This window comes from Melanostigma gelatinosum, assembly GCF_949748355.1.
Source record: "Melanostigma gelatinosum genome assembly, chromosome: 11".
Classification (NCBI taxonomy): Eukaryota; Metazoa; Chordata; class Actinopteri; order Perciformes; family Zoarcidae; genus Melanostigma; species Melanostigma gelatinosum.
The window spans coordinates 3,855,895-3,881,742 of record NC_136644.1 but is presented as its reverse complement, the minus strand read 5'-3'; the positions used below and the strand labels follow the sequence as shown (position 1 = coordinate 3,881,742).

Here is a 25,848-nt window from a genome sequence, read left to right as displayed (position 1 = left end):
CTTTTTCCCCCGTTGCGCCTTTGAGCGGTCGAGAAATAAATATTTAAAAGGGAGGTGTTGTGTTTTTTTTTTTGTTTTCTTTCACAGACAAAAGGATTCATGTGAGATCCATGAGAGAGAATAAAATAAAGTCAAATACAGAGAACTGTGGCTGAAGTGCAATTCTTAATGCCAGTGGAGTTGGGATGGCGAACATTGACATCATACAACCCGTTTTCTTCTCCCCACACGTTCCGCCACAGATCACCTCACCACCAGTGGAATGCCATACACAGCCCCCCCCCCCCCAGTTTATGAATATTATAAACGAGAGGAAAAAAAGTAAAATAAATAAAAAAAGAGTGCCACACAAACTCAGCGTTCTCCATCAGAAGTCACGGATGGGAAGTTGCTCTGTCGGTGTTTTAAGTTGCTTCATAGAGTAACTTTTCTTTTCCTTCTCAGGGCAGCAACAGGACGAGCAACTTGTAAAAGCGTCCACCTGCAAACCGAACAAACTAATCGTGTCTATTCCCCATCCACCGCCACTCTGGAGAGGATCAAATCTTTCCAACATTGGAATTTAAAATGCACAATAATCACAGGTCAAACAGCAACAGAGGCAATAGTTCTATCCATGAACTCATCAAAAAAAAAAAAAAAAATCCTTTTTAAAGGTTGAATTCATAAAGCTATTTGTATGTACAAAACAAACAAAAAAAGAAATTAGCTTTTTGGACGGTCACACAGTCTTTCAGGGGAGTTTCTTGAAGAGTTATTGCTCGTTACTGCTGGAAAGAGGATGGACATCGATTCCAAACGTTTGTTGTTGTTTGGACTTTTTCATTGTTGCTGCTGTTGTTTTTGTGCCGTTTCTACGGACAGCTCTAAAGTAGGCAAGTGCAGGATAGCTTAGCTGCTTGTCGAGGGGAGGAAAACCAAAACACACAAGTTACAATTTCTACTCTTTGAAAATGCACTGAGCACCCACATTCGACAGGAATGTTGTTTGTTTGTTTCCTCAGGTTGTTTTCCTCCATGCTCGGTGTTTGGCTTTAAAAGCTTCGTGGTGGTGGATCTGATCGGCCTCCCCGTCGGGTCTGTTCCACAATAGCACCATTATGAGTGCCTCTGCGTTGTCGAAGCAGAGGTAATGAAAAAACAATAAGACGCGCTTTAAACTCGGGGGCTCGAGGGACGTCCTGTCAGGGCCCAGCTGTGTTGATGTCGCAAAGTTCACCCACAGTGTTGATTATAGTCCAGATTAGATGTGCTCCTGTTTATCCAGACCCAACACCAGAGTTAAAAAGGTTTACACAGGACGAGCTCCTCACACACACACACACAGAACAAATTATTTCACTATCATATGAATTTAAGTGCATTTTGGATCAAATCAGGGGTCGCGTGTGTTCACAACAATGTCAGACATACGACAGTTTGAGGAAATAAAAGAAACAAAACTATTCATTTCATTGCGTGGGTTTTAAAATCAAGATGGGTATTTCTTCTTTTTTTTTTTCATGTCAACAAAGTCTCTGATCTCCCTTTAAAAAGAAGATTAAAATGAATTGGCAGTTTCCCGTCACGGTGTTTGTTTGGGTCCCTGCTGTCGGGCGGCTCAACGTTCAGAAGTGAGGAAAAGCTCTCAGTGGAGCTCCTCCATCAGTGGGTTCAGCAGAGCAGGAGGAGAGGAGGGAAACTAAAGGCTAGGAGCTGGAGGAGGAGGAGGGGGGGGGGGGGGGCGCTGCTCAGAAGCAGGGGCGTGGCCGTTATCGTCAGGTGACCAGGTGTGTGTGTGTACGTAGGCATTGGCTGGATGGGCGGGCGAGGTTTGGCGGGGAGGAGGTGGAGGAGGTGCGTGGTGGTATTGGGGGCTTTAGGAGGAGAAGGCAAGTTTGACACTGCAGGAGGAGTAGCCCTCGTCGCTGCCCATGCTCTGCAGGCTGCTGTGGTCGTCCAGGTCGCTGGTGCTGGCTGTGCTCACACTGTCCAGCTCTCCATGGGAGAACTCCGTGCTTTCCACGTCCACCTCGATCTCCTCTGCAGCCGAGAGAGAGAGAGAGAGAGAGAGAGAGAGAGAGAGAGAGAGAGAGAGAGAGAGAGAGAGAGAGAGAGAGAGAGAGAGAGAGAGAGAGAGAGAGAGAGAGAGAGAGAGAGAGAGAGAGAGAGAGAGAGAGAGAGAGAGAGAGAGAGAGAGAGAGAGAACACTATTTCAAACACTATTTACATCCCTACCTGCCGTAGTCCATGTAGACAAATATGTATCCAATAAACATTCAGTTTCACTTGCCTGCACCAGGTCGGAGTGACAAAACACAGGGCTTCAATTTAAATTGAATTGCTTTAATTGTTTTGATGGCTAAATTAAAAACCAGTTGCAGAGACTGCGGCCCAACTCACCTTGGTCCGAGTCAGAGCGGTCGGAGCAGAGGGTGGAGCCCACGCTGTCCATGCGTGTCCTCTCCCCCTCCCCGGGGCTGCTCTGGGCTGCAGCACCGCTGCCTCCCCTCAGCAGCTCCAGCTGGCGGTGGAGGTGCCTCTGCTCCCGCTCCAGAGACTCCAGCTGGTACTGGCTCTTCCTGTCCGCCTCTTCAAGTTTCTGCTCAGGAGAAAGACAAAACAAAATGGTGAACTATATGAAACCACCTGGGTGAGTCGAGAACGTACAGATTAAGTGTGCAAGAGGAGGGGATAGCCGGATCATCAAAAAGGCGAGAGAGTGGGTGCAGATTGAGTGAGAGAGCGAGACGGTGGAGGAATACAGAGTTGATCGGAGTGAGAGAAGGAAAGCTGGAAGAACAACTATGAGAGATGGATGTCTGTCTCTGAGAAAATCCCTTTCATATCAAAAGGCTGTCACAATACAAAGGCGGCACGAAAATAAACAAACGGTGTCTGTACGATTTCCCCTCACCTGCCTCACTTACACCACGCCGCCTCTTGCGTACGCCTTGAGATGCGAGCGAGGGCCGTGGAGGGGACGGATACGGTGCCGCGGAGGGGACGGATACGGTGCCGCGGAGGGGACGGATACGGTGCCGCGGAGGGGACGGATACGGTGCCGCGGAGGGGACGGATACGGTGCCGCGGCGGGGACGGATACGGTGCCGCGGCGGGGACGGATACGGTGCCGCGGCGGGGACGGATACGGTGCCGCGGAGGGGACGGATACGGTGCCGCGGAGGGGACGGATACGGTGCCGCGGCGGGGACGGATACGGTGCCGCGGCGGGGACGGATACGGTGCCGCGCGTCGGGCTTCTAACCTTGTAGCCTAACGTCACCGCTCGCCCGACCGTGACCAACGAGACTCCCGGCGACGCACCGAAACAATAGACCGTCAAAAGAAGAGATGGAGAGACTCAAGCTGACAGCAGCAGAAGTGCTCAGTGGTGACGGCAGTAGTGAGGGGGGGGGGGGGGGGGGGGGGGGCTCACGACGGTTCATATTCATGAGTCGTCAGCTCCTTTACCTTTATGTGTGATTTGGCTTTGTTGAGCAGGCCCAGGGTGGTGTGCCGGTTGCAGTCGGGTCCCAGGGGTATGAGGGCCTTCAACCGCTCCAGACATAGTCGCAGGTGAGCTCGTCTGCGCGGGAAAGAGAGAAAGGGAATGATTAGACACATGACGAGGTACGGAAAGGGGGGGGGGGCTTAGGCCCGGACAGGAAAAAGAGAAATGTCGAGCATGCTGGCAGTCAAATGTCTTGCTGCAATAGCACCGAGGAATTGTCACAAATCAAATGTCCGGAGGTTCTTAAAGGGACAGGTCACCCTAAACACTGTTTAAAGCCCTTAAAGTGTCTGAGGGGATGTTTCCCTTTTAAAAGATCTGCACTTTAGCACCTAAATACATTCTGTCATCCTGGGATGCAGACTCATTAAGACACATTGTATTCTTACTTTGTGACAATCCACCGGCTGCAGACCCGGCTCATGTTTTGTAAATCTCCAGCTTATAGTTCACACACACACTGCAGGTTGCTTGATTCACGTCTCGTGGAAGCCTCACGATACATTCTCCTCTGCTGGTATTTCTTGCGCCCAGCTTTAGTTACCCTTCTCGTCTACATTACAAACAAGTTTTAGCTGTGTGTGTGTGTGTGTGTGTGTGAGAGAAAGGTGTAATGGCACCCCGCTCGGCTTCTACACTCCATCATCCTGACAGTCCCTCAGTCCGTGACTGCAGACAGGCCCGGGGTATCTATCCTGCTAATGGCTCCCCAGTTGAGAGGTAAAGGGTGATAATTGTGGTTATAACACAATCAGCGCTCCATTAGCAGGGGGCTGCCCTTTTAGCTAGCCAGAAGGGGAAAAGTGGAGAGACATTAAGAGTCAGTGGACTCAGTGGAGACATCCAGGACCTCAGGAACAATCTGGGGGGGGGGGCGAAGGAGACAAGCCCAGGGGACCAGAGCACCGTTTACGCCGGGCTAGACATGCTCTTGTGAGCACTGGACACACACACACACACACACACGGGGAGGTTTGTAATGATGATGGGTCCGGCTCAGGTCATCTGTCTGTGTAATCAGTTCTGTTCACGGGAGAGAGCAGAGTCCACCTTTGCTCTTTATCTGTCTCATACGAACCCCAACACACACACACACACACACACACACACACACACACACACACACACGCACGCACACACACCAGCTGGCGATTAATCACCATCTACTCTTCCTCTACGCGCAGCTCCACCCGGGAGATGTCTAGGAGACGCTACAGGGAGAGGACATGGCAGAATATCTGCCTCAGCGATCCCAACTGTGACCATTTTGTTCAGTGATGTCATGATTACTTGATCATCGAAAAACGAGGCAGTCCGTCTGCAATTTGCCCCGCTTGCTGCTCGAACCATTTACAACTTAAGTAGGCCATGTACGGCGGAACGTTTCCGCATTGCTGATGGGCCAATAAATGATTTATTGTGCAGCTGTAGCCGAAGAGCTGACACAAATGTAATTTCACGTTTACGTGCAAGAACAAACGCACACTTTGCTCATGAACATACCGGTATTTTTAACTCCTTAAACGAGCGTACCACTCATGCGTGTGGACACCGTAAGGACATACTGTTCGTTCAAAAATGTTTCCACACACGGGGGGGTCTGATGAAGAAGGAAGGCAGAGCAGGAGGACACACTGGTCTTGTACGGACGTGTATGTCTACAGGCGCCGTGCTAACAGACGCGAGGAGGCCACCATCTAAAACAATCATCTCACCTCAGATAACCCAGACTTACAACTACTCCTGTCCTCCTTCCACCCTCCCCTCTCCCTGAACCAAACTGACAGGATGAATGGAATGTACGGAGGAAGCAGGGGGGGGGGGGATACGCTGACCGCACAGGCACCACATATCTAGCCCAAAAACTCCCCATTACGGTTCCCAGCCCTCTATTAGAGACTGTGGTGTGAGGAGCTGCTGAATCGCCACTTTGTGCCGAGTCAATGTCGAAAACATCAACACCCTTTCCCCACCCGCATGATGAGGAGGAGGAGGAGGAGGAGGAGGAGGAGGAGGAGGAGGAGGAGGAGGAGGAGGAGGAGGAGGAGGAGGAGGAGTCTGCCACGCCGGCACCTTCATGAAAGTTCAGCTACTTTCTGCACGGTGTGATCTCCTCTTACAGCAAACACACACGCTGCCCTCAGACGCCCTCCCCTAACCCTCTCACTGCCAGACAGACGGGAGAGACGTCGACGTGACATTTTGTCCTAATCTCTGGGTGCACGATGTGCTCTGCTGTGGCTCAACCCTGATAACTAACAGAAGCACTGGAAAAACAAGAAGGAAAAACAAAAGTGGTGACGGCGGAACAGCGCGTGACTGTGAGAGACGAGAGAGGGAGTACTACACATTAGGCTGCCTGCCAATTTGTAAAAGTATTTACCAGTATTTCTGAACAAATTCTGGTAAAAAAAAAAAAGAAGAATATTATGTCCTCAGAGCAACTACACAGGCAACGAAAGATAATGGCTGAGACTGGTTTATCTGCGCCACCAGCACAATCTCTAACTGTCTCAGTAAAGGGTTAAAGGTCACAAGCTACGAGCTACCGTCGACGCCCCCAAGACAGGTTCCCAATCCCTTTTAAAAGGCCTGTTTACCGTGCGGACCCACAGCCAACGAGCTTAAGCCACTCGCGGCTTACGATACGAGTGGCGGCTTGTGACCATTAATACCTGCGTGCCTCTGCCTCCTCCTGGAGCCAAGGAACACCGCAACGCGCCCCAGGGCTTAGGGAACACTGGTGCCAGTTACATAAACAGCAAGTGGATCAGCTGTGCAGCCCCATAACGTCATGTCCTCAGCCGATAAAGCTGACGACGGGTTGCTGTTAATGTGGCATCGCTTTCGTCGCGGGTTAAACTTCTCTCCGGAGACGAGCGCTCACTAGCTGTAGCATCTTGAAGAGCTAAAAGCAGGCCTGATGCTGTGCTACTAGGTAGCTATGTTTAGCTCCGTTATAAAAGATTTTTTTAAATCAGCGACGCAATGATTCGAAAATGTGAAGTTGGAACTCGTTAAGGTATTTTTTTATTTTGTAATAATCACACCTTCTAGTGCTCAACAAATACTTAAAAACAACAATCATCTATATGAAACGCCATAACCGCAATGAATGACAGGAACCCTGCAACCGGCCGGGTGGAAAGATCAACAAAGTGACGAAGGAGTACGTCAACAGAGCGCATATTAAACTCTCCCTAATGCAGGCTGTTCGTGGCGAAGGCCCTTTGTATTCCCAGTGTCAAGTGAATGGCACAGCGAGCTGTAGGGCCGCCTGAATGGAGAGCTCTTCATCTGTGGCGGATTATATAACACGTGGCCAGTTGCTACCGGGGCCGGTGCTCCAAACTGTCACGCACAGCAGGGACATCAAATCCCTCGCTGACAACAAGACAACACGGGCAGAAGAGCCTGGCTTTTTTTCTTTCCTGGTGTTCAGCTGTGGGAGATTCCTGGGATTGCAAGCGAATATAACAGCATGTTTCCTTTGGGTTTTTTCCCGCTGCCTTGAGGATATACCTCAGCAGCAAACGGCCGCTTTTGAAAGCCCACGCTCTCCCTCTGGGAGTGAGGCAGTGAACTAGGTTATTCATATAACCTACGTTAATTCAGGTTATTCATTTATGTGTTGATATTCCCGTATTTTGTTGTGAGAAGTTACTGTCGCGCGATATCAAGGTATTGCGCAATCAGCGCGGACGCCGAATCGCCGCTGTATTTGTGTATCCAACTGCTGTAACTGTCTGCATTAGATCAGTCACTGCTGGTAGATTTAGAGTTGTGGATTATCACTTGAGAGATGTGATAACGGAGCACGACGCTCATCTCACCGCAGTGATAAAGGTCTGTTTTATTTGGGATTACTTTCATTTGTTTTATTTCACTTCGTGTGGTATTCTCTCCTCATTAAATCAGCTCTGTGAGCGAAGTGTGGAATCTCGGCTATCGTACATAACTGCCGGCAGTTCTACCGACAGCGGCACTTTGTGTACGATACGGTCAGCGATCCCCATTCTCACGACAACGCGGACCGCACGCAGAGTTTGATCCATGACCCCCCTTTTTCTCTGCTCCCCCTCTCTCACTTAACCTACACACACATAGCCCCCCCGCCATTTTGTCTAAGTCACTCGACTACGCCACCTGGTGGTGGTTTAGCTGTAGTTCTTTAAGGCCCCTCCTCTTTTCCCCACGTGACTACACAGAGACTCCCCTCCGCCATCTTTGTAGTTTTCGACTGTAGTTTTAAGACCCCCCTTTCTTTTCACACACAGACCCACACACACACACACTTGTATACATACATCCTCACCCATTTTATTCATTTGACTTTAGGTATTAGGCATATAAGATTGTGTGATAACGTTTGTTGGTTGCAATATTAATTGATTTGATCATTTACTATTATGATTTAATAAACTCTGTTATACTTTAAGGAGCAGTCGTCTGTGATTACTTGTGCATATGTGCGTAATGAAACTGTATGTAGTAGCCTTGTGTACGAACTTAAACCTTCACTGTCACTGAATGTGTAGTCGCACCCGACTATTGACATTATGAGTGACCACTAATTATGAGCTTAGTTTTATCGTTTGGTTATTGGTCCCTGTTCGCAGGGTGGTGCCCCGTTGTTATTAATAATCATTAATAATTGTTACATACATTAATAATTCTATTGATGTCAAGAATTCAGTTTCTTAAATGCTGATAACCCAAACACGCTCCATTAGATTCCCAACAGTGTTTCTTTCATGCTTAAATGTGAGTGTGAGTGTGAGTGTGTGTGTGTGGGCCCCAGATGGGTACGCAGGCAGGCAGCGCTGCCTTTTTGGCTTTGACATGCGAGCGAGCAGCCAGCCGGCCCCGGGTCACTGCACCACACCTTTCCACCTCTCTCCTCTCTCCTCCCCCCTCCCCGTGAATCACGTGTGGGACTTGCCCTTTCCTCCCAAATCCAGCCTTCTTCCCCTCGCTTCAATTCAGTCACAATCAAACGCACAGCACTGCCTCATGAGTAACGCTGAAAAACAGTTATATTATCGGCATATATGTCGTCATTTCTGTACGTCTTTTTCGTCTCCCTGTAGCCGTTTGAGAAGCAGAGGCCTCTTTAAAAAGGAGCCCTTTGAAGCCCTCCCTGTTGGTATGGGAGAGCTGCCCGCCACAGCTCTTACAGAACCCACGCACATCATATGCACATCTCCCGTCAGTGCAGCGGACAACAGCGCTGCACTCAACCTCCCTCGTCCTTTAACCATATCGCACACAAATACACAGAGTGCATGTGCCTTTGGATGGGCACTGAAGGGCACACACACAGACACACACATTCTGATGTCCGATATCGCTGTCATCAAAAACCAGCTTCAGACAAATAGCCCTTTAGATTTTTGTCAGCGTGACGTGAAACACGTGTAATGGCAGCGACAAGCCGTAATTCCGTCAAGATGATAAGATGCAATCGGCGCAGCGTGGTGCTGAAAATGTTCCAGTGACTCTCCGGAGGGATGACGCAAGAGAGGAGCGTGAACAGTTCAGAGACAGACGGCTTTTGAGCACATTCTCAGTGTTGTGGCGAGTGTGAAAAACTCAACGGAAACGTGCAAACTTATCTCTCAAACCAAGCCGCATAGTTTCAGTCCATTTGTTTGCAATTTGCTAAATATATATTCATCGGCCTCAAAGGCCGTATAGTCCTGAAGTTAGTTCTGATGCTAACAGCATCTCATCTTCCAGTGTCTTCATTTTTCATACGGCACACGTCATCTAAATGTTCTCTTTATTTAACAGCCATGTCATTTAAAAAGGTAAAACTTTAGACTTAATTACTTCGTTTGACTTGCTCAGGAGCATCCTGTTACTTTAATTGCATTACTCGTTGGCTCTGCAGACAACTAGGGAGCAATCCAGACAATTACGCTCCGTGTGAAAATGCATATTCATGCCAGTGTTCTTTGTGTGTGATTAAAATAAATGGAAATAAAAAGAAACACCTGGGCCTGAAGACCGGCACGGACAGAATTGTATTTTGTTTTTATCAATTTCCATTCGCTGTCCTCTGGAACCAATGCCAGTAGTCGAAGCGCGAGCGATGGAGGAAAGAAAAAAAGAAGAAAACACGGCTGCCCTAGATTCCAAACTTGTGAATACATAAATAATGGTAAACTTCTCAGGCCATCCAAGATGTATGACATAATTACTGGATGTGCTTTTAAAAGGAGAGAGTTAGATTTCCAGCCCAGATACCAGTCAATACACATCTCTTTGGCAAATCCTACACTCTCTCACAAACCCATTTAACACACACACACACACACACACACACACACACGATTCAACCTACTTCGATACGAGCAGAGGGGGAGGATATTCGACCCTTCGCCCAGTTATTCCACTAATTACACATCACCAATGACCGTCTCAGCGGTAAATCTCCTAAATTGACATGCAAAAGGAAATCAAGACATCATTACGCCCTCTTAGAGAGGAAAGAAATGTAAAACTTGACTTTCTACTGTTCCTCCTTCTCGAGTGTCGAGGCTCATTTCAAGCAGCCGCGACTCATGATTCACAGCGACATCAAAGATCATCGGAGTATTTTGTCATGCAAAGCCTCATTTAAGAGTAGACTACGCCATGTCCAACCGAGCACTGCATCAAATCAACGGCAAATGATCTCACTGTGTGGCGGAGGGCAATTAAATCAAAACAGAAAATGTGGGCACACAATGTGTTTTCCTCCTACGCTTTGAGCGGCATTTTCCAAAACATCCCAAATCCATTATCACATGGTTAAAAATAGCCAGCGTGAGATGAAGGCCGGGTGGCTTCGAATTGGTGCGGACCGGTTGCCGAGGCGGATCGCATGTTAAGGCTCCCTCTCCCGCGTCATGTGTAGTGAAACAACATGTGAACATGTGGCCCAGCCATCCACACTCTGCAGATGCTGACATACAGTATACATGGAGGGGAGCGGGGGCTCAACACACAGGGTAGCCCCGCGCACATGTTCCCCATGATATGGCACATTTGGCATCAACACCTGGACCGTTTTCCATTTAGTTTTCTCGGCAGTGGAATACAATGGCATGAAGTATACCTGCGTGTGGCTCAATTCACAGTGAAATTGAGAGCAACTATTTGATCAGGAGGACAAAACCTGAAACGTGCATTGACAACCCGTGCCCTCGGCCCTGTAGCCCATAAACATGAGCGCTTATAATGCAACGCAGAGCACACACACACCCAACTACAGGAAACACAAGAGTTCTCCGTGTTTGCTCACCACCTTTGTTTACTGGATCGCTGAGTTAACACAAAGGGCAGGGTTGTGTTTTTTTTCCTCTGCTAAAGATGCCTCTTCTAGGATTCTCTGGTTTGTATGCCTCCTATGTGGTTCTATGTCTCTTTCAGTGTGTGTGTGTGTGCCTCTCTCACATGACAGGTTGCAGCCGGGGTCACATGTTTACCCAGTACAGACAGTGGCACCTGACTGAATCGTTTTTTTCTTTTTTAATAGAGGAAACTACCACTCACCAGGTCGACTGCCGGAACAGTCATCAAAGAGCCAACAGCCTGGCTGAATAAACTGGCGCCTGCCGCATGTGCTCCAGCCAGCTACCAGCCTTATTATCTCAGCTATAAATGGCATGTTCAGGAAATGGCAAACGCACATGAAGAAGAATCTTTTATGTTGAATGGCTCTGGATTGGGATGGTGAAATCATTATTCTGTGGGTTTCCCTTCATGTTGAAAACTTGTTTTGATGATTTATGAATCGACAGATGGTTGCAGCGTTAGCCCATGAATGGCACAAGATCTTAAGACTAACCTTTACGATTCTAAATGCCGTCCTTGTTACTGAGGCAAAGATGGGCAAATACGAAAAGCTACATCTGAGCTGGTGTGGCGGAAGTTGGATTTCGTCCGCTGCTGATGTGCCAGTTAGTCCGTGGAGTTTCCACATGCATTTTTTTTTTCTGACAGACCGATGCATCCCTCATCTCCTTTATGAAACACGGACAGACGGGATAGTTGCGGAGAGTCGGCGCGAGACAGAGAGGGTGAGATACAGAGTGGTGGAGCGTTCTGTCTGTGTAATCTGCCCAGAAACTAGCCACGGCCACAAACCAGAGCCAGTCTGTCCCGACTTCCACCGGCTTTACCGACTGGCAAGCGGCTAAAATCCACTCGCTCCTCTCAAGTTCTGACTCAAATTTGAAGATGGACGACTACAAAACACACGACAGACACGCATGCTTTGCCACGAGTGTGTATATTTCATGCATGGAGGACATCAGTGGAAATGTCACCCCTAACCCTGAAAGGTTCAGAGCTCTGACTGAGTGAACTGAACCAGTCATAGTTTGTTCTACGTTCTGGCAGCATGTAAGCGCTTGTGAGACTACTTTAACTACAAGTGTTAGAAAAGTTCCACTTCTTTCATCTTTCACCGGACAGTGAACATGAAAGGGACCAGCAGCTCAACTCTTCCGGATGAGAGATGCTCTCCCTCGGGTGTCGCCTTCCTTGCAGCCCAAGTCGTAGCGGTTCAATCATCCACTGAGGGGGTTTTCCTAGACTGTCCAAACTGACAGCCATTTGTTAAGTTTGACAAACGGGGCTGAGGAATGAGGGGAATGCTCATCCCTCTCCCACACACACAGCAACCGCTTTTCTTTCATCTGAGGAACTAAAACAATTATTAACAAGTCTTTGGACTCCATGGGAACTATGCTGGAGGATGACCCATATTCTGCTTCGACGGCAGGGAAGAGAAAGAAATGCAGAGGGTGTGAAAATGCATTGCTGCATGTTGGGTGGGGGGGGGGGGAGCATTCAGACAGTTGTGACCTCAATCCCCCCAAAAAAAGAGATTCAGCGTGTGTGGAGGAGAGAGAGAGAGAGAGAGAGAGCGAGAGCGAGAGAGAGAGACTTTCCGATTGGCAGTAAAGCTCGCTGTAAAAACGCATATGGATTCGGGGTTGAAACCACACTGGAAACCGGGGGCAATAAAATGCAAATGGTCGGGCAAAAATCTATTTGGACTCGCATGAACCCACCCCGCCCCCGCTCAACCAATCGCAAGGCCACGAGCGGTAAATAAAAGCGAAACGCGGTTTATTACTAGGCAGACCGATGCTTGTCGTCACGCTAAACCCGCCGATGCACACACGGACATCCGCCATGCATAGCCAAAGTGCAGAGGAGGGACGGAGGACAGACTGGGATAAAGAGAGGACTAGAGGGGACAGAGACGAAGCAAAAAGACGGTTGAGCTTGAGAGTTCATTGGAGTAGAGAGGGGGTGGGGGTGGGCTCGCTGTGCAGCGGGGCTGTTACGTGCGGAACGTAACGTAACGGGGGCCGAGAGACTCTGGGGCCGAAGCTCATCACCAACGCACGGATTAGTTCGCACGTGCACACTGCCTTTTAATCTGCTCCACTGACAAAGGTTGGAAGAGAGGGAGCGAAAGAAAGAAGGCTGGAGACAGAAGGGATGGAGTTAACGAAAGAGACGGCCATAGAGGGGGGATGAGAGGAAGAGGAGGGGGCCGTGCCTTTCGGTGCACTGTACAACAAACGACCAATTTAATCAATACACACTTTGCTTGGATTCCCCAAATCCCTTTACAAAGCACACACACTTGCAGATCACGTGACTGGACTCTTAACCGCTTGCTTCCTCAAAACCCGCACTGACACAACGACGGCCAACGACACTGACCCACCCGCGTCCCCTCGCGCTGCCCTTTAGCCCGGTGGGACTTGAGGGGTTAGGGCAGGGATTAAAACTTCAATATGGCCTGGCTCCTAACACGGGCCTGGCCTAAAGCCACGGGGATCCAGCCAGATGTTGGCTTACAGGCAGATTTAGCTGAATTGAGTCTGTCTTGTGTCTTTATCGACCCCTTTCTATCTCTGCGTCTCTCTTTCTCCTCAAGGTACACATTAAGTTAGCTCGGCTGCTAACGTGACAAGGAAGGAAAAAGAGGAGCATTTTTTTTTTTTTTTTTTTTTTAGGAACATGTGACCGCAGACTCATCCATTTGGCCTAAAGTGGGCTTATCAACAAGCCCTGCACAATAATGGAACAGGTTGAACGGCACACTATGTGGGGCTATGCAGATTCACTTTATCAGGATGAGGGCACAACAAGAAGGCTCCAAGGTGACACGAGTCAAGGGTCAGAAAAACGAGGCAAGAATGGAGTGCCGGGGGAGCCTTCAAGTGACGACTATCCAATCCCCCTGCGAGGGGGCCTTCTTCACACCCGTCCATATAATATGTATTGTTGTCTTTACTATGACGTGTTCTCTGCATGAAGCGGCTACATTTATAGCTCATATGAACGGCTAACACTGAAAACAGTCAGCTCATTCTTACTTCCTGCCATCTTTGAGCAGCGCTGTGTCACTCTGGGCAGTTTATTGATGATAAAGACTGAGGGTGCCAATCCTGTAAAAACTCTCTGCTGTCAGAAACCTGGCAACCCCAAGCAGGTGGGTGCGGCAGAGAGGCGAATCAATGCAGGCTAATGCACTCCTCCTCAAGCTCAACTCAGAGCTACACGCCCACACAAGTGAAAACGCAAGTATCTCGTCTCGGGCTGGAAGGGAGTATAGCTGCTTTTACTGGTGTGCAAAGTACACAGTTTGAACGAGGTAGTTTCCCCCAATCGCAAGTTTTAAAACACGATATGATCTCATCGTTAAAGCTGCTCACCTGCCACACTGGTTTTAGAGGCCTGATACCGGCTCATGCGTCACCACATTGTTAATTACCGGTTGGGGAATGCTCACGCTGACAGTGCGGATCGGGCTTGCGTGCTGTTCGAGGCTTCCCCTTAGTCAGGTGTGTTTGGCTCATCCCTCCGCTCATTCCATCAGCCTGTCAATTACTTCCTGGTCCCCTGACACCGTCGTTCGCTAAGGCAAAGCTAAAGCTCGACTCTTAAGGACTGCGAGAGGAAGGGGTGGGGGTGTGTGGGCTCTAGCTGGGCTCACCAGACCAAAGATCAAGTCCCTTAAGCTGCTTTTCGGAGCCAGGAAAAGCTCACAAGTCGTCACGTTGGTCGGGAGAAACGGTGCCAGTGTTAGGCCCCGCAGCGGAGCCTGAGAATAGGATGCACTCACTGGGCAGACAATAGAAAGACTGCTGAAGCAGTTTTTCTTCACGGAGCATCAGCACAGCCACAGAAGATGTAGCCCGGGCTTATTCATGTTTGACTGCTCATCCAACCTCAAGGCTGGAACAACTGCGCTGGGTTTACAGCCCACTGGTTGTAAAAATAAAGAAGGAAATACATGAAGGTGCTTCAATCCCAACAGAGTTATGTACCATTTGAAAATGTGACACCTATTCATTGATATTCAGTGGTGAGTGTTACTGCCTGGAGTACATGTTACTAAAAGGCCTGTGGTTGTAACGGTAACATTCAGGGATATTTTAAAGCTAAATAAGAGGAGCAAGCTCTAACATTTCACCGTATCTCTCGACAATCTGGTATGCTTTGCAGGCAAAGAAAGAAGCCTATCTCTCACACACACGCAGAAAATAAAAACACTGACAGTCGAGGTCAACCGCACCAATACAAATCGTAAAAGAGGCGTAATTATCTTCATTTGCCATTTCACATACCACTGAGCCAAAACAAACAAAGACCTCATGGATGCTCCTTACATGCCACCCAAGGACAACCGGTCTGCCTCCCGGCTCTAATGGGCAAGACCGAGTCTTTTTAATATTCCACAGGCACACACTGATAAGTGTTTAACCCACACGGTTTGCCTAACTCCCCTCGTAAAAAAAAAATTCAATCCAGCGGAAAAGCTAATATTGCTTCCACTGCCTGGCCACTGGGGAAACGTAGTTTGAGGGGTTTATTATAAGCCTGGCCTAGGGCTGGGCGATAAATCGATTTAATCGATTAATTCGAATGTGTGCTTTAAGGCGATGTGTTTTATTGAAAATCGAGAAAATCGCCCCCACCCCTCCCCCCCGTTCGGTTCCCGTAGTAGAGTGCGCGCGCATTGTTTACAAACTAAAACAATGGCGGCCAGCAGCTTCACTGCTGGCCGCCGCCGCCACCTCACAACAACAACCCAGCATTTTGGAGACATTCACCAACTGTACTCCGCATGCGAAGAAGAGTGCCCGGTGGAAAGCCATCACGGATGCAGTCGCGATGTATATCGCAAAAGATATGGTGCCCATATACACCGTGGAAAAGCCGGGGTTTATTCACCGTCTCAAAGCTTTGGACCCCAGGTACGTGCTACCAAGCCGTAAACATTTTTCTGACGTTGCCTTGCCTCGGCTGTACAATAGTACACGCCAAAGGATCTCTGCGGAGCTGGAGGGGATGTCATTCTACTCCGCAACAACTGACCTGTGGTCCAGCAGGTTGACCCAGACACCGATCCACTTGACTGGTGGAAGCGTCACCAACTTAACTTTCCAAGGCTAAGTACTTTAGCAAAGAAATACCTCTCTGTGCCAGCTACAAGTGCCCCCTCTGAGAGGCTTTTCAGTGTGTGGGGGGGGCATTGTTACATGCCACTGTGCATGCCTGAAGCCAGAGGTAGTAGACAGGCTTGTCTTCCTGGCAAAAAAATTTAGAAAAAACATGCACTACTGTTTAATACTGTTGGTTATGTTGTGAATGCACTTGATTTTGTTTACATGCACTTATTTACTGTGCAAAATATGTTATGTTGTTGTTAGATCAGATGTTGCACTTTTGAAAATGTGAATGTTAAAGGGTCACATACATTTTATTTCATGCTGTGTTTGTATCAGTGTATTCAGTTAGAAAAGCTTACTGTAAAAAGTTACATTTGCACAGTTGTTTACAATGGAAGGCTACTATTTAATGCCATTTAATGTTATGTTTAATTTAATTTTATATTTAAATGATTCAGGCAAACAAAAGAGTGACCAAATACTTTTTGTATACTACAGGCACCTTTCTACAATGTTCAGGTTTTGTTTGCACTTTATTTTTATCAACCTACTTGGGAAAATCATCACAAAATAAAAGAAAATTGTTTTCAACAGCTTCTGTCATCTGCAAAAAATTTTGGGGGAAAAAAATCGATTTAAATCGTGAATCGGATTTTTTGTAAAAAAATCGGAGATTTTTTTTTTAGGCCATATCGCCCAGCCCTAGCCTGGCCTTCATAATAAACAATATTAAAACGAATAGGTCACCGTGGAGGAGGAGGGTAAATGATAAGCGACAGGATTTATTGTAGCAAGCAAAAGCCGGCTGTATTGATTATTATCCATGAACAGAGTCATCATCTGAAAAAGGGAAGAGAAAGCAACTGGTTGAATGATAATAGACCGAACCCTGGAATATAGTATTTCACTGTAAAACGAGGATCAGCCAACAACTAACCTGAGCTGGGGAATTTGTCATCAACATGTTTAAAAGAAAAAGGACAAATAGGTGGAAAGGCTGTGAGATCAAAGCGCTGGAACTGCAGTGCACGGGCAGATATATAAGCTGATGCAGCGTTATTTAGTAGCCACATGAGGAAGTGCAATAGGGCTGCTAGTGAGGTACATGATCAAAGCCGCAGAGCCACCATGTTATCTGGTCCCGCCGCACAGTGTGAGCATCTGGAATGCTGGTTGCCCCCCCCCCCCCCCCTCGGGTCTCCGCTGTCCCGACGACTCTACTCGTCACGGAGGCTATCGGGGCCTGTGGTAGCCATGCAAGGCATATCGTCTGGCTGGCGGCAGATACACAAGATTGATAAGTGTTGGAGAAAAAGGCCCCAGACAGGCTGGACCATAAAGGAGCTGCCTCCAATTTACAGGACTCGGGACGTCTGCTGAGATGGAACGAAAGCTGCTGCTGCTGCTGTTGTAGAATCATGGTATAAGCCTGACACACTTGGGTGAACAACTATGCCTGATACATAGAGCTTACATTGAGGCATGTGCTTAAAAGTGAATTGGATTAACTGCTGGCAAAAAAAAGGGAAGGGGGGGGGGGGATTATAAACGATTCTGACTTTAAGTGTGCTTCTAAAAAGATGGATTACTATTTCAATTTTGACCCTCTTTCTTTGCTAATGGAAATTTGAATTAATCTTGTACTGTTCAACGACTAAGCAACACCACCACCACACTGAAGACGGAGACAAGAGGGGGGGGGGGGGGGGGGAAATAAAGCAGGGTGCTAGTATTTGGATTTTACAGGACGGCCTGTTCCCAGCACACTCTGTTCTCTCTCTGTCTGCACGGACCAGCAAGGTGGTGAATGAATGTTGTACTGAAAACGCACTGAGGCTAAACGCATGCAGTCAAACGCACAAGTGAGTGGCTAATAGCACGCTTTTTTTTACATCACATTTTACAAGCACAGTTTAATTTTTACTTCATTGAGTTATCCATCTAACGGTTCATAACTCTGCAGTACCCATAATTCAGTGCCGAACAAAGCCAGCAGTGATCCCTTCTGTCCTGCCATCTACAGGCTTTAGTGTGCTCCGATTGGCAGAGATGACTAAAGCCCATAAATGGCCATGGGAACAGGCCGTACTACGAAGCGCCTGGCCGATTGACGAAAACAGCCTTCACACTGTGTTTGCAGGAAGCAACATTTCAGCCGGCACCCTTTCTTTCTTTTTTTTAAAATGTATTTTGTGTGGGTGGAATACAAGGAAAACGCAAAAACCACAAGGGTGCTGCAATCTGCCGAGGCCAGTCGGCCGACCGGCTGGCTTCGAGTGGCATCGTGTATGAGCACCAAGATGACACATCAACTCGTGTCTATATTTAACTCGCTGGACGCCTCTCTTTCCAATGTTCCCATGCTTTTTAGAAAAAGGCTGCCAGGGAGAATGGTGAGAAAAACAGGGACGAGGTGATATGTAATTACACTGAATGGATCCAGCCTCCCACATCCCTTCATTGTACCCACGCCCTCACAGATAATGAAATGGCAGGCGAGCCTCTTTTCTCCATTTACCATCAATCTTAGCCGCTCTTATTCATGGTGTCGAAAGAAAACCCATAACGACTTGACTCTTGAAGCCTGCAAAGTCACCGGGCATAAACACCAGCAAGCACCCTGTGTGGGTGGTGAACTCAATCTGATAAGGGCTTTCGAAGAGACCAGCGCCGGCGCCCTCAGAAGATGTTGTGGTAAACCATCACGAGCCACGGTCTCCCTGAACACCACACATCTCTTCCACTGTAGATCACTATCACGGACGCAGAGATATAACTCAGGATGGAATCATGATCACGCAAAGCCGCTGAAAGGACATTTTGTTCGGGCATAAGGCTGACATTGTTGCCAACTCCACACACAAATGAAAAAAACATTTTTGCATCAAAACAAGCACTGAACTTTTGACTCCGGCTCCGCCTGCATGCACCCTTGCCTGCCCTCTGTAACTCGACAGCCTTAGCCCGGCAACCGCACTGTTGCATGAATTCAAAAAGGTGTGTGTGTGTGAGCAAAAGGAGGGAACGTCTTTCACTTAACGCTACTGGGTGACCCTTTACTTTAAGCTCTGAGGAGCTGTTGAAGAGGAAGAGCAAAAAAAGGAAAGGAGGCCGTGATGGATTGTTTACATGTCAGTGCAGGGTGTGCATGTGCCTGCAGGCCGTGATTTAAAAGGTTAAATGTTTTGGAAAATGTCATGCCAACTCACCTATTCTTCTCCAGCTCGTTGTGTGTGGACCTGCAAAGACAGAAAACAGACGTTAAGCAAATGCATAGTTTCGCACGCTGAACAAGCAAGTCCAACAGTGTCTGTTCCTCCTGAACAAGCAATGCACTCACTCCAATTGGGGAAGTAAGTCATAGCATAAAGATAATAACTGTACGAGCTAGACAAGCAGGGGGCCGAGATAGGCGCCTTGTCGAATTATGGATTCATTAATTCATCCCAAACGAGACCAAACTGGAGGCCCAGGGCACTGGAGCCTGTACACCAAGAAACATCAACGTGACAGCCAGGCATTCACAGCAGCAGTCAGGGTTGAGAGCTCTGTTAATAATGTAAAGTGAATCAGCTGGTTCTGAAGTCTCTTTGTGGGGCAACATACTGAAGGGAGACGAGCCCTCCTCCTGATGCTTAAATGGCCACGTTCCCATCCACACAAACTGCACTCCAGCCCGGGGGGGGGGGGGGGGGGGGGACTCAACCTCTCCTGAGGCATGTACACAGCACTCTCTATATTGTGGGTTATCAATACTGCAATACGCTTTCCTCTGTCGTCGTACTTTTTCTTTTAATACTAAGCTGCCAAAAAACTGCCGCCTTCTTAACATGAAAGCAGGAAATATGGGGGAGGGGGGGGGGGGATAAGAATGGGGGAGGAAGGAGGTAGAGAGGGATAAGACAGAGGGACCAGTGCATGGCTGTGGTTCTGTCAGTAAAATATATATATATGTCCCCGCTCTTAGAGGAAAGGATTTTTTAGAGTTGAATTATTTACACCAATAAAAACACCATATGTCTCTATTTGAATAAATTAAATTTCCTGTAGTTGGGTACGCAAGACTGGATGTTCAGTCAACTGTGGCGGTGTGTTGGATTGAACATGAAAAGGTGTGTGGCCAGGTGGAGAACACAGGGCTCACATGAAAGCCACTTTCTGTGAGAGCCTGAGTGCTCTTCTCACGGGTTTCAACTAACATATTCTACCACTCCGTAGTGGTCATACATGACTGTGTTCCGCATCAGACAACCAGTCACACATGAGGAATAAAAATAAAAACTGATAAACTTACAATCGGATTGATCTCTTCGGTCCGGCTGCTTCTACCCTCTAAAAATGGACTCCAGAATGATTTCTTTGTCGGGAAAATGAATAGTCACGGTCTTTACGTGAATGTAGAATTACTTTATGATTACTATGTAATGGCAGCGAGTCCACCGATTTCTGCAAAACGGATACTTTGGAGTGCATAACTTGCGTCGTCGGCTGCCGCTGTGCTTGCACTGTGTCCGTGTTGCTTGGAAACCCTCATCACGACGTGTAATCTCTTCCAAACTCTTTAAGCGTTTACACCACAATCTGATCCCGTGTGATCATGTCATTGTGTTTCCCGGCTGATTATCACGACTCAAGAGTGATTGAAAAATGTATTTTGGGGGGCCTGTTACAATTGTGGCCATGTCAAGCAGCTTACAAACGTGTTTTGAAAGGTGGCGATGATACAGTCAGTGATGAAGACCTAAATCTTATTTTTCCCCCAAAAGATAAAGAACTTTGGAACTGGAAGTCTATTTTAGGGCAATGCTGATGTCACATACACCATCTGTTAATCTGAAAATGGGTAATGGGAAAATGGCCTTAGGTTCGCCCCGGTCCAAGCGACACACACACACTACATCTTAGTATGGCCTCTCATACAGAGAGATCCATCTCAGTCAGCTTGCTTTCCCATTGGCTTTTATCATCACAAACCGCTTTTCCCTGTCGCCTGAATCAGATATCTCTGTGTCTCGAGCTCCACAACAATGTGATAGAGATTATAAACTGGCTCAAGGCCACACACAAACACAACTGCAGAACACTGCGTATGTGTGCGCATGTATATGCACACACGGAGTGGGTCACTGAGATAAAGCAACCTTGCTATAAACGGTAGGCAAGCGAGGACAGTCAGATAAGCCCATCGCTTTAAGCCTCAACACGCTACTGAGAAGGTACAGCTGCTGGCATGGCTGGAGAAGGCCAGTACTGAACAGGAGCATCTCTCTATATGACTGAGGTGCAGGTACTCTATGATGTAGATTTCAGTTGTAGTGGTTTTCTCTCTGGCTTCTGTGGACATTGTATTAGGACATTGCAAGGTGGGGAGAAAATGGTTCACAAGGTCAACTAATTATCACGTTTTCTCCTCGTTCTATGTCTGGAAGCCATGAATATGAGCGTTGGGTAAATGCCGGCCGCTAAAGACGCGGACATGTGCCCCCGTCGGTGCCTTGTGCAGCAGTGGTGATGAACAAAGAACGCTGTTTTGTTGGTTTGCGAGGTGTGCAAATCCAGTGGGGAATGAAATAAACCGCATCACAACACGATGCGGAGAAATGGTGCGAAATGTTAAATGGTGTCATCTCACCGAGTGAGATGTGAACGCGTCTCTGTGGAGAGCAAGATCAAACATCATTCCTGCACAGTCTCATATGTATAACTGTGCCAACTTCTTTCTACGAGTGCACCCGTCCTCGTCCTCCTAAAGAGTCGTTCACCTTAGAGGCCAAGACGCTTCTTGACGTACTCATGAAGAATTTACCTATTTGGAGCAACTCTTTGGGGGCTTCATGACAACAGCCTCAGACCTCTATCTGATCACGACTGTTGCCATGCAGAACTAGTAGGGCAGCATTCTGCGGTCGTGATGAGTAATGCGCACTTCCTGTTTGTGTCCCGCTTTTACATTAATATTAAAAGGCTCAGAGAGAGAGGGAGAGAGTGGGGCCTGCGTTTGATGCATGACTGTCAATGGACAGATTAATGTAAGCAGCCTAGCACCAAGGAAAAAAACACACAATACTAATGAGTGTTAACTTTGGAGATTCTTATTAAAGGTGAGTTGCTTTCATCAGTGAGAGCATTGTGCTTGACAAGGGCTCAAGCAGCTGATGATGTGATTATCAGACAGTGTTACATCCAGCTGCACAATGGAATAAACCATAAGCTCCAGAGCACACACACACATCAACAGCTTGATGTGGTGCATGCTTGATGATGCATACAACAAGAGGCTCAAACATGCTTTTCTTTCAATTATATGAAACAAGTGTAACAACTAATTACTGATTACCCTCAAACAGCATTAATCCTGGTACAGACTCCACATATTCACCATTGGAAAGCTGCAAACAACACCGGCCATAAATAGCAGTTTTTCCCCTTTAGGGCCAAAGGCAAAGCTATCCCTCTCTCCCACAGTGTAGAATACATTTGACACAGGAGAAAATGAGCGTGACTTCCACCGAAAACTGAAATAATTACTCAATTTAAAATAAAGCAAAGGCCTGTGGGCTAATTCGACCGAGGGGTGAGCATTATAGATGACTTTCTTCGCTTTAAAAACCGTCACTTTCACCGCGGTCCCTAACCTCAGCCACTGCAGTCCGTTTGACAATCAGCTGATGAAAAGCTAGCAGAGCTCTCGGTGCTGCCCCCTCCCCCAAGCCAGCAGACAGCAGAGTGCACGGCCATATGTGCAGTGCACCTATGTCCTAAACACGTCTCTAGTTGGACAAACATTCATGCAAACTTTTTTGTTGTATATATATATATATATATATATTTTTTTTTTTTTTTTTAAACGAAAGAGTGTATTTTTCTGGACCGTGAAAAAGCTGCCAGCAACTGTATCCCCCCCCTGTGGTGACAGCTCGCTTGTTTACCAAAACGTTGCTTTTACCAAACCACATGCTGGCTGCGCGACCTCCCAGTACAGCTCACGCAAAAGACAGTTTGAATTCCGAACACCTATCATCAGTAAAAGCAAGTGAATGCGTCGTCAACAGTGCCCACAATGTACCAGGGATGGAAGAGAGAGAGAAACGTGTCTTACCTATTGTGGTTACTGCTAAACTTCTTATTTCGGAATTTTCTTTGCCTCTGGTAGTTTGTGTTCGGACTTGATGGAAACGTAGAAGCATATCCGTGTTCACACTCTGTCGAAAGAAAATGTGTGGTTAACAGTTAAGCTAGTTTGGGCACTTTTTTTCTCTCGACCATATCCAACGATCCTTCAGCTCGACGTGAACATGCATGTAACGTTAAGCTAGTTGGAGTGCGTTTTGTGAGGGAATTTTGCTGACAACACTTCCTATTTTGGTGTAATATATAATTACCTCTATCTCTCCTTTCTAGATATTCCGCCGCTTCCAATAATCGTTGGACATTTATGAGCTGAACAGCCGTCATTCTTTCGTGAGGCTGTCGTTAGCTAGGATCTCTTCAGGTTAACGTTAGCTTCGCAGAAAGCGGCAAGGACAGGTCGTTTTCTTTTAATAACAGCGAAGAGGGTGCATCGGTTATTACTGCACTGTGTGATACTTAAAAAAAATAAAAAATATTATTTTGGTCAGCGTCTTCGCTGGCTCATCTGCAGCCTTTGTCGAAAGAAGAGGAGGGGAGAAATCCAGTGTCTCCAAGCTGCCAAGCTACAGCCAATCCTTGCCAGGTTTCGTTATAAGAAAAGGTCAAAATCAGTGTATCAAAACATTAAAAGTTACGAGGAAACACGATATTAAATGTTTACAAAAACGGATATAAACAATATAAAATTCCCCCGAGGGAGCCCAGAGCCAGCAAAGTGACTGCTGCTGCTCGTTTCCTCTCCTCTCCTGTTTGTTTACCTAGTTAGCTGCACAGCTGAGAGGCGGGGACCTCGCGGAGAGGCCGGTCTCTCGCGGTGCATTCGGGGAAACGGAGTCTTTCGGTGCGTTTAAAAAATACTGTCAAACATGCCAAACATACATCATTTTTTAGCACTCCGTTACTGCGATTTATCAAGTCAGACATCGTCCGTAATTATTTAATGATTTACCTTTTAGGATGGCAGGTCAGTTGATTGATTAAATAAGTCTGTGGCACAAGTCAACATATAATATATATATATCAAGTTAATGTGATTATTATTCCTGCAAGGTTTATTCGAGGTTATTGCTGCTGTGGCAATTAAGAAAAATAATGATGAAATTAATTATAATGCAATTATGATCAAATATGCACCATTATTCTAGATCGCAGGCCTGAAATAGGTAGGATATCAAAATTTTGCAAAATAAAAAAAAAAGTTATTTTACGAATCTAGGTCAACAGTCATTAATGGATCGATTGAGGTGGTTGTTTGATGTGTTGCTGACTCAATAAAAATAGTCATTTTGTGCCATTCTTTCCTCTCATATTCACTCTTTCCATTCCCCTCGCTGCAAAAAAAAGCCCTACAAATCCCATGATCCACCACGACCATAGGGGTGTACTTGCCGGCTGAAGCCAGGCCCAGCAACACATGACGTCGCTACCGAGCGGGCGTCTGATTGGCGGATGGCTTTGACAGGCATTGAGGGTTGAGCTCGCACTTGACCAACCGCAGAGGAGCTTTGCGCCATGTGGAAACCAGTGGGACACGCCCACAAATAGCTGGAAGCAAACAATCGAGAGAAGAGCTGAGCTGCTGCGATCTGCTGCTGCAAAAATCGCCACGTAACATTATAATAGGTTATATTACTCAAAGGTCTTTTGCAAAGCGCACGAGCCCATATGCTCACCATTTCTGCACAGCAGCCCTGAACGCAAAGCGATGGAAAAACATCTTATTTACCACTGTCTTTGAATCATGACTTGTTAAAAGGAAACTAGGACATCATTAATAATTTATTTTTTAAAAGTCGTTTTTAATATTGCATTTGTTACAAATGAGCTGCCATTAAAGGATACGTGGGCCATGATGTATTTGCAATTTGATAGGCCACTTGTAATTAACCCTATATGAAGGGTTTATAAGTTGTAAAAAAAATAAAGAAAATTAAACAGTCAGGCGATACGTTTGCATGTTTTACATATGTCCGATTCACCATTCAGTTGTTTCATTTGCGTTATATCTATAAAGTTACATGTTTTTTTCGATCGAGTGCGGGGGCACAATGACATCATCCTAAACTGAGTTGGAGGGCGCTGCAATGTGGTCAGATTTAGCATATCGGAGTGGTTGCCAACATGCACACCCACACACACCATCATAATGTCATGTAACTTTATCAATGCTGTTGTGAAAAATATTACAGATTATTGGGATGAGTGCTGTGCAGGCGCAAAGCGATGCACAGCACTCATCATGCAGGTAATGCAGACACAAATAGTCCGGATACCAGTGAAAGCATAGAGCCTATTATACTCTATAATTGATATATTGATACATCAGTCATATTAGTCTGGTGCAGGCTGTGCTTACAGCAGGCAGTGGTGCTTAGTTGAATGAACTCAGCCCTTTGTTGTCTGAGACTATTGACAATGAAGTCTTGTTTTCCTGAAATTCAGAGGCAAACGACAAGGATCAAACGCAGCACATAAAAACTCACTTCCGTCCTTCCTCTCGGCGCTCTCGAGAAACCGAGCAGCTTCCAGCAAAACTTGTACGTTTTTCAGAAAAGTGTTGATCTGCTCCATGTGGGAGTCTTTGGAGTTGAAGACGTCATTGAAAGGGCAACTAGACATGTCGAAATCTTGCTGATCCAAGAGAGACGCCTCGGAATCAAAGAAGAACTCCTCACTCTTCAAACTTCCTCTTTGCATCTCACTTTGGGCCATTTTTTCCCCACCCTGTTCAGTTTGTGTGGCTTCGGAGCTGGCGGC

General features: G+C 47.0%; 1 protein-coding gene across 1 annotated transcript; it reads right to left on the bottom strand.

The window, feature by feature from the left end:
- Positions 1–379: 379 nt before the first annotated feature.
- mxi1 (max interactor 1, dimerization protein) lies at positions 380–25,848 on the bottom strand. The gene is made up of 6 exons (XM_079278859.1): positions 25,575–25,848; positions 23,060–23,162; positions 19,170–19,199; positions 3,454–3,568; positions 2,383–2,581; positions 380–2,022 (listed from the first exon to the last, which is right to left on the bottom strand). Exons 1-6 carry the CDS (start codon positions 25,801–25,803, stop codon positions 1,859–1,861), a joined length of 840 nt encoding a protein of 279 aa, XP_079134985.1. The 5' UTR covers positions 25,804–25,848; the 3' UTR covers positions 380–1,858.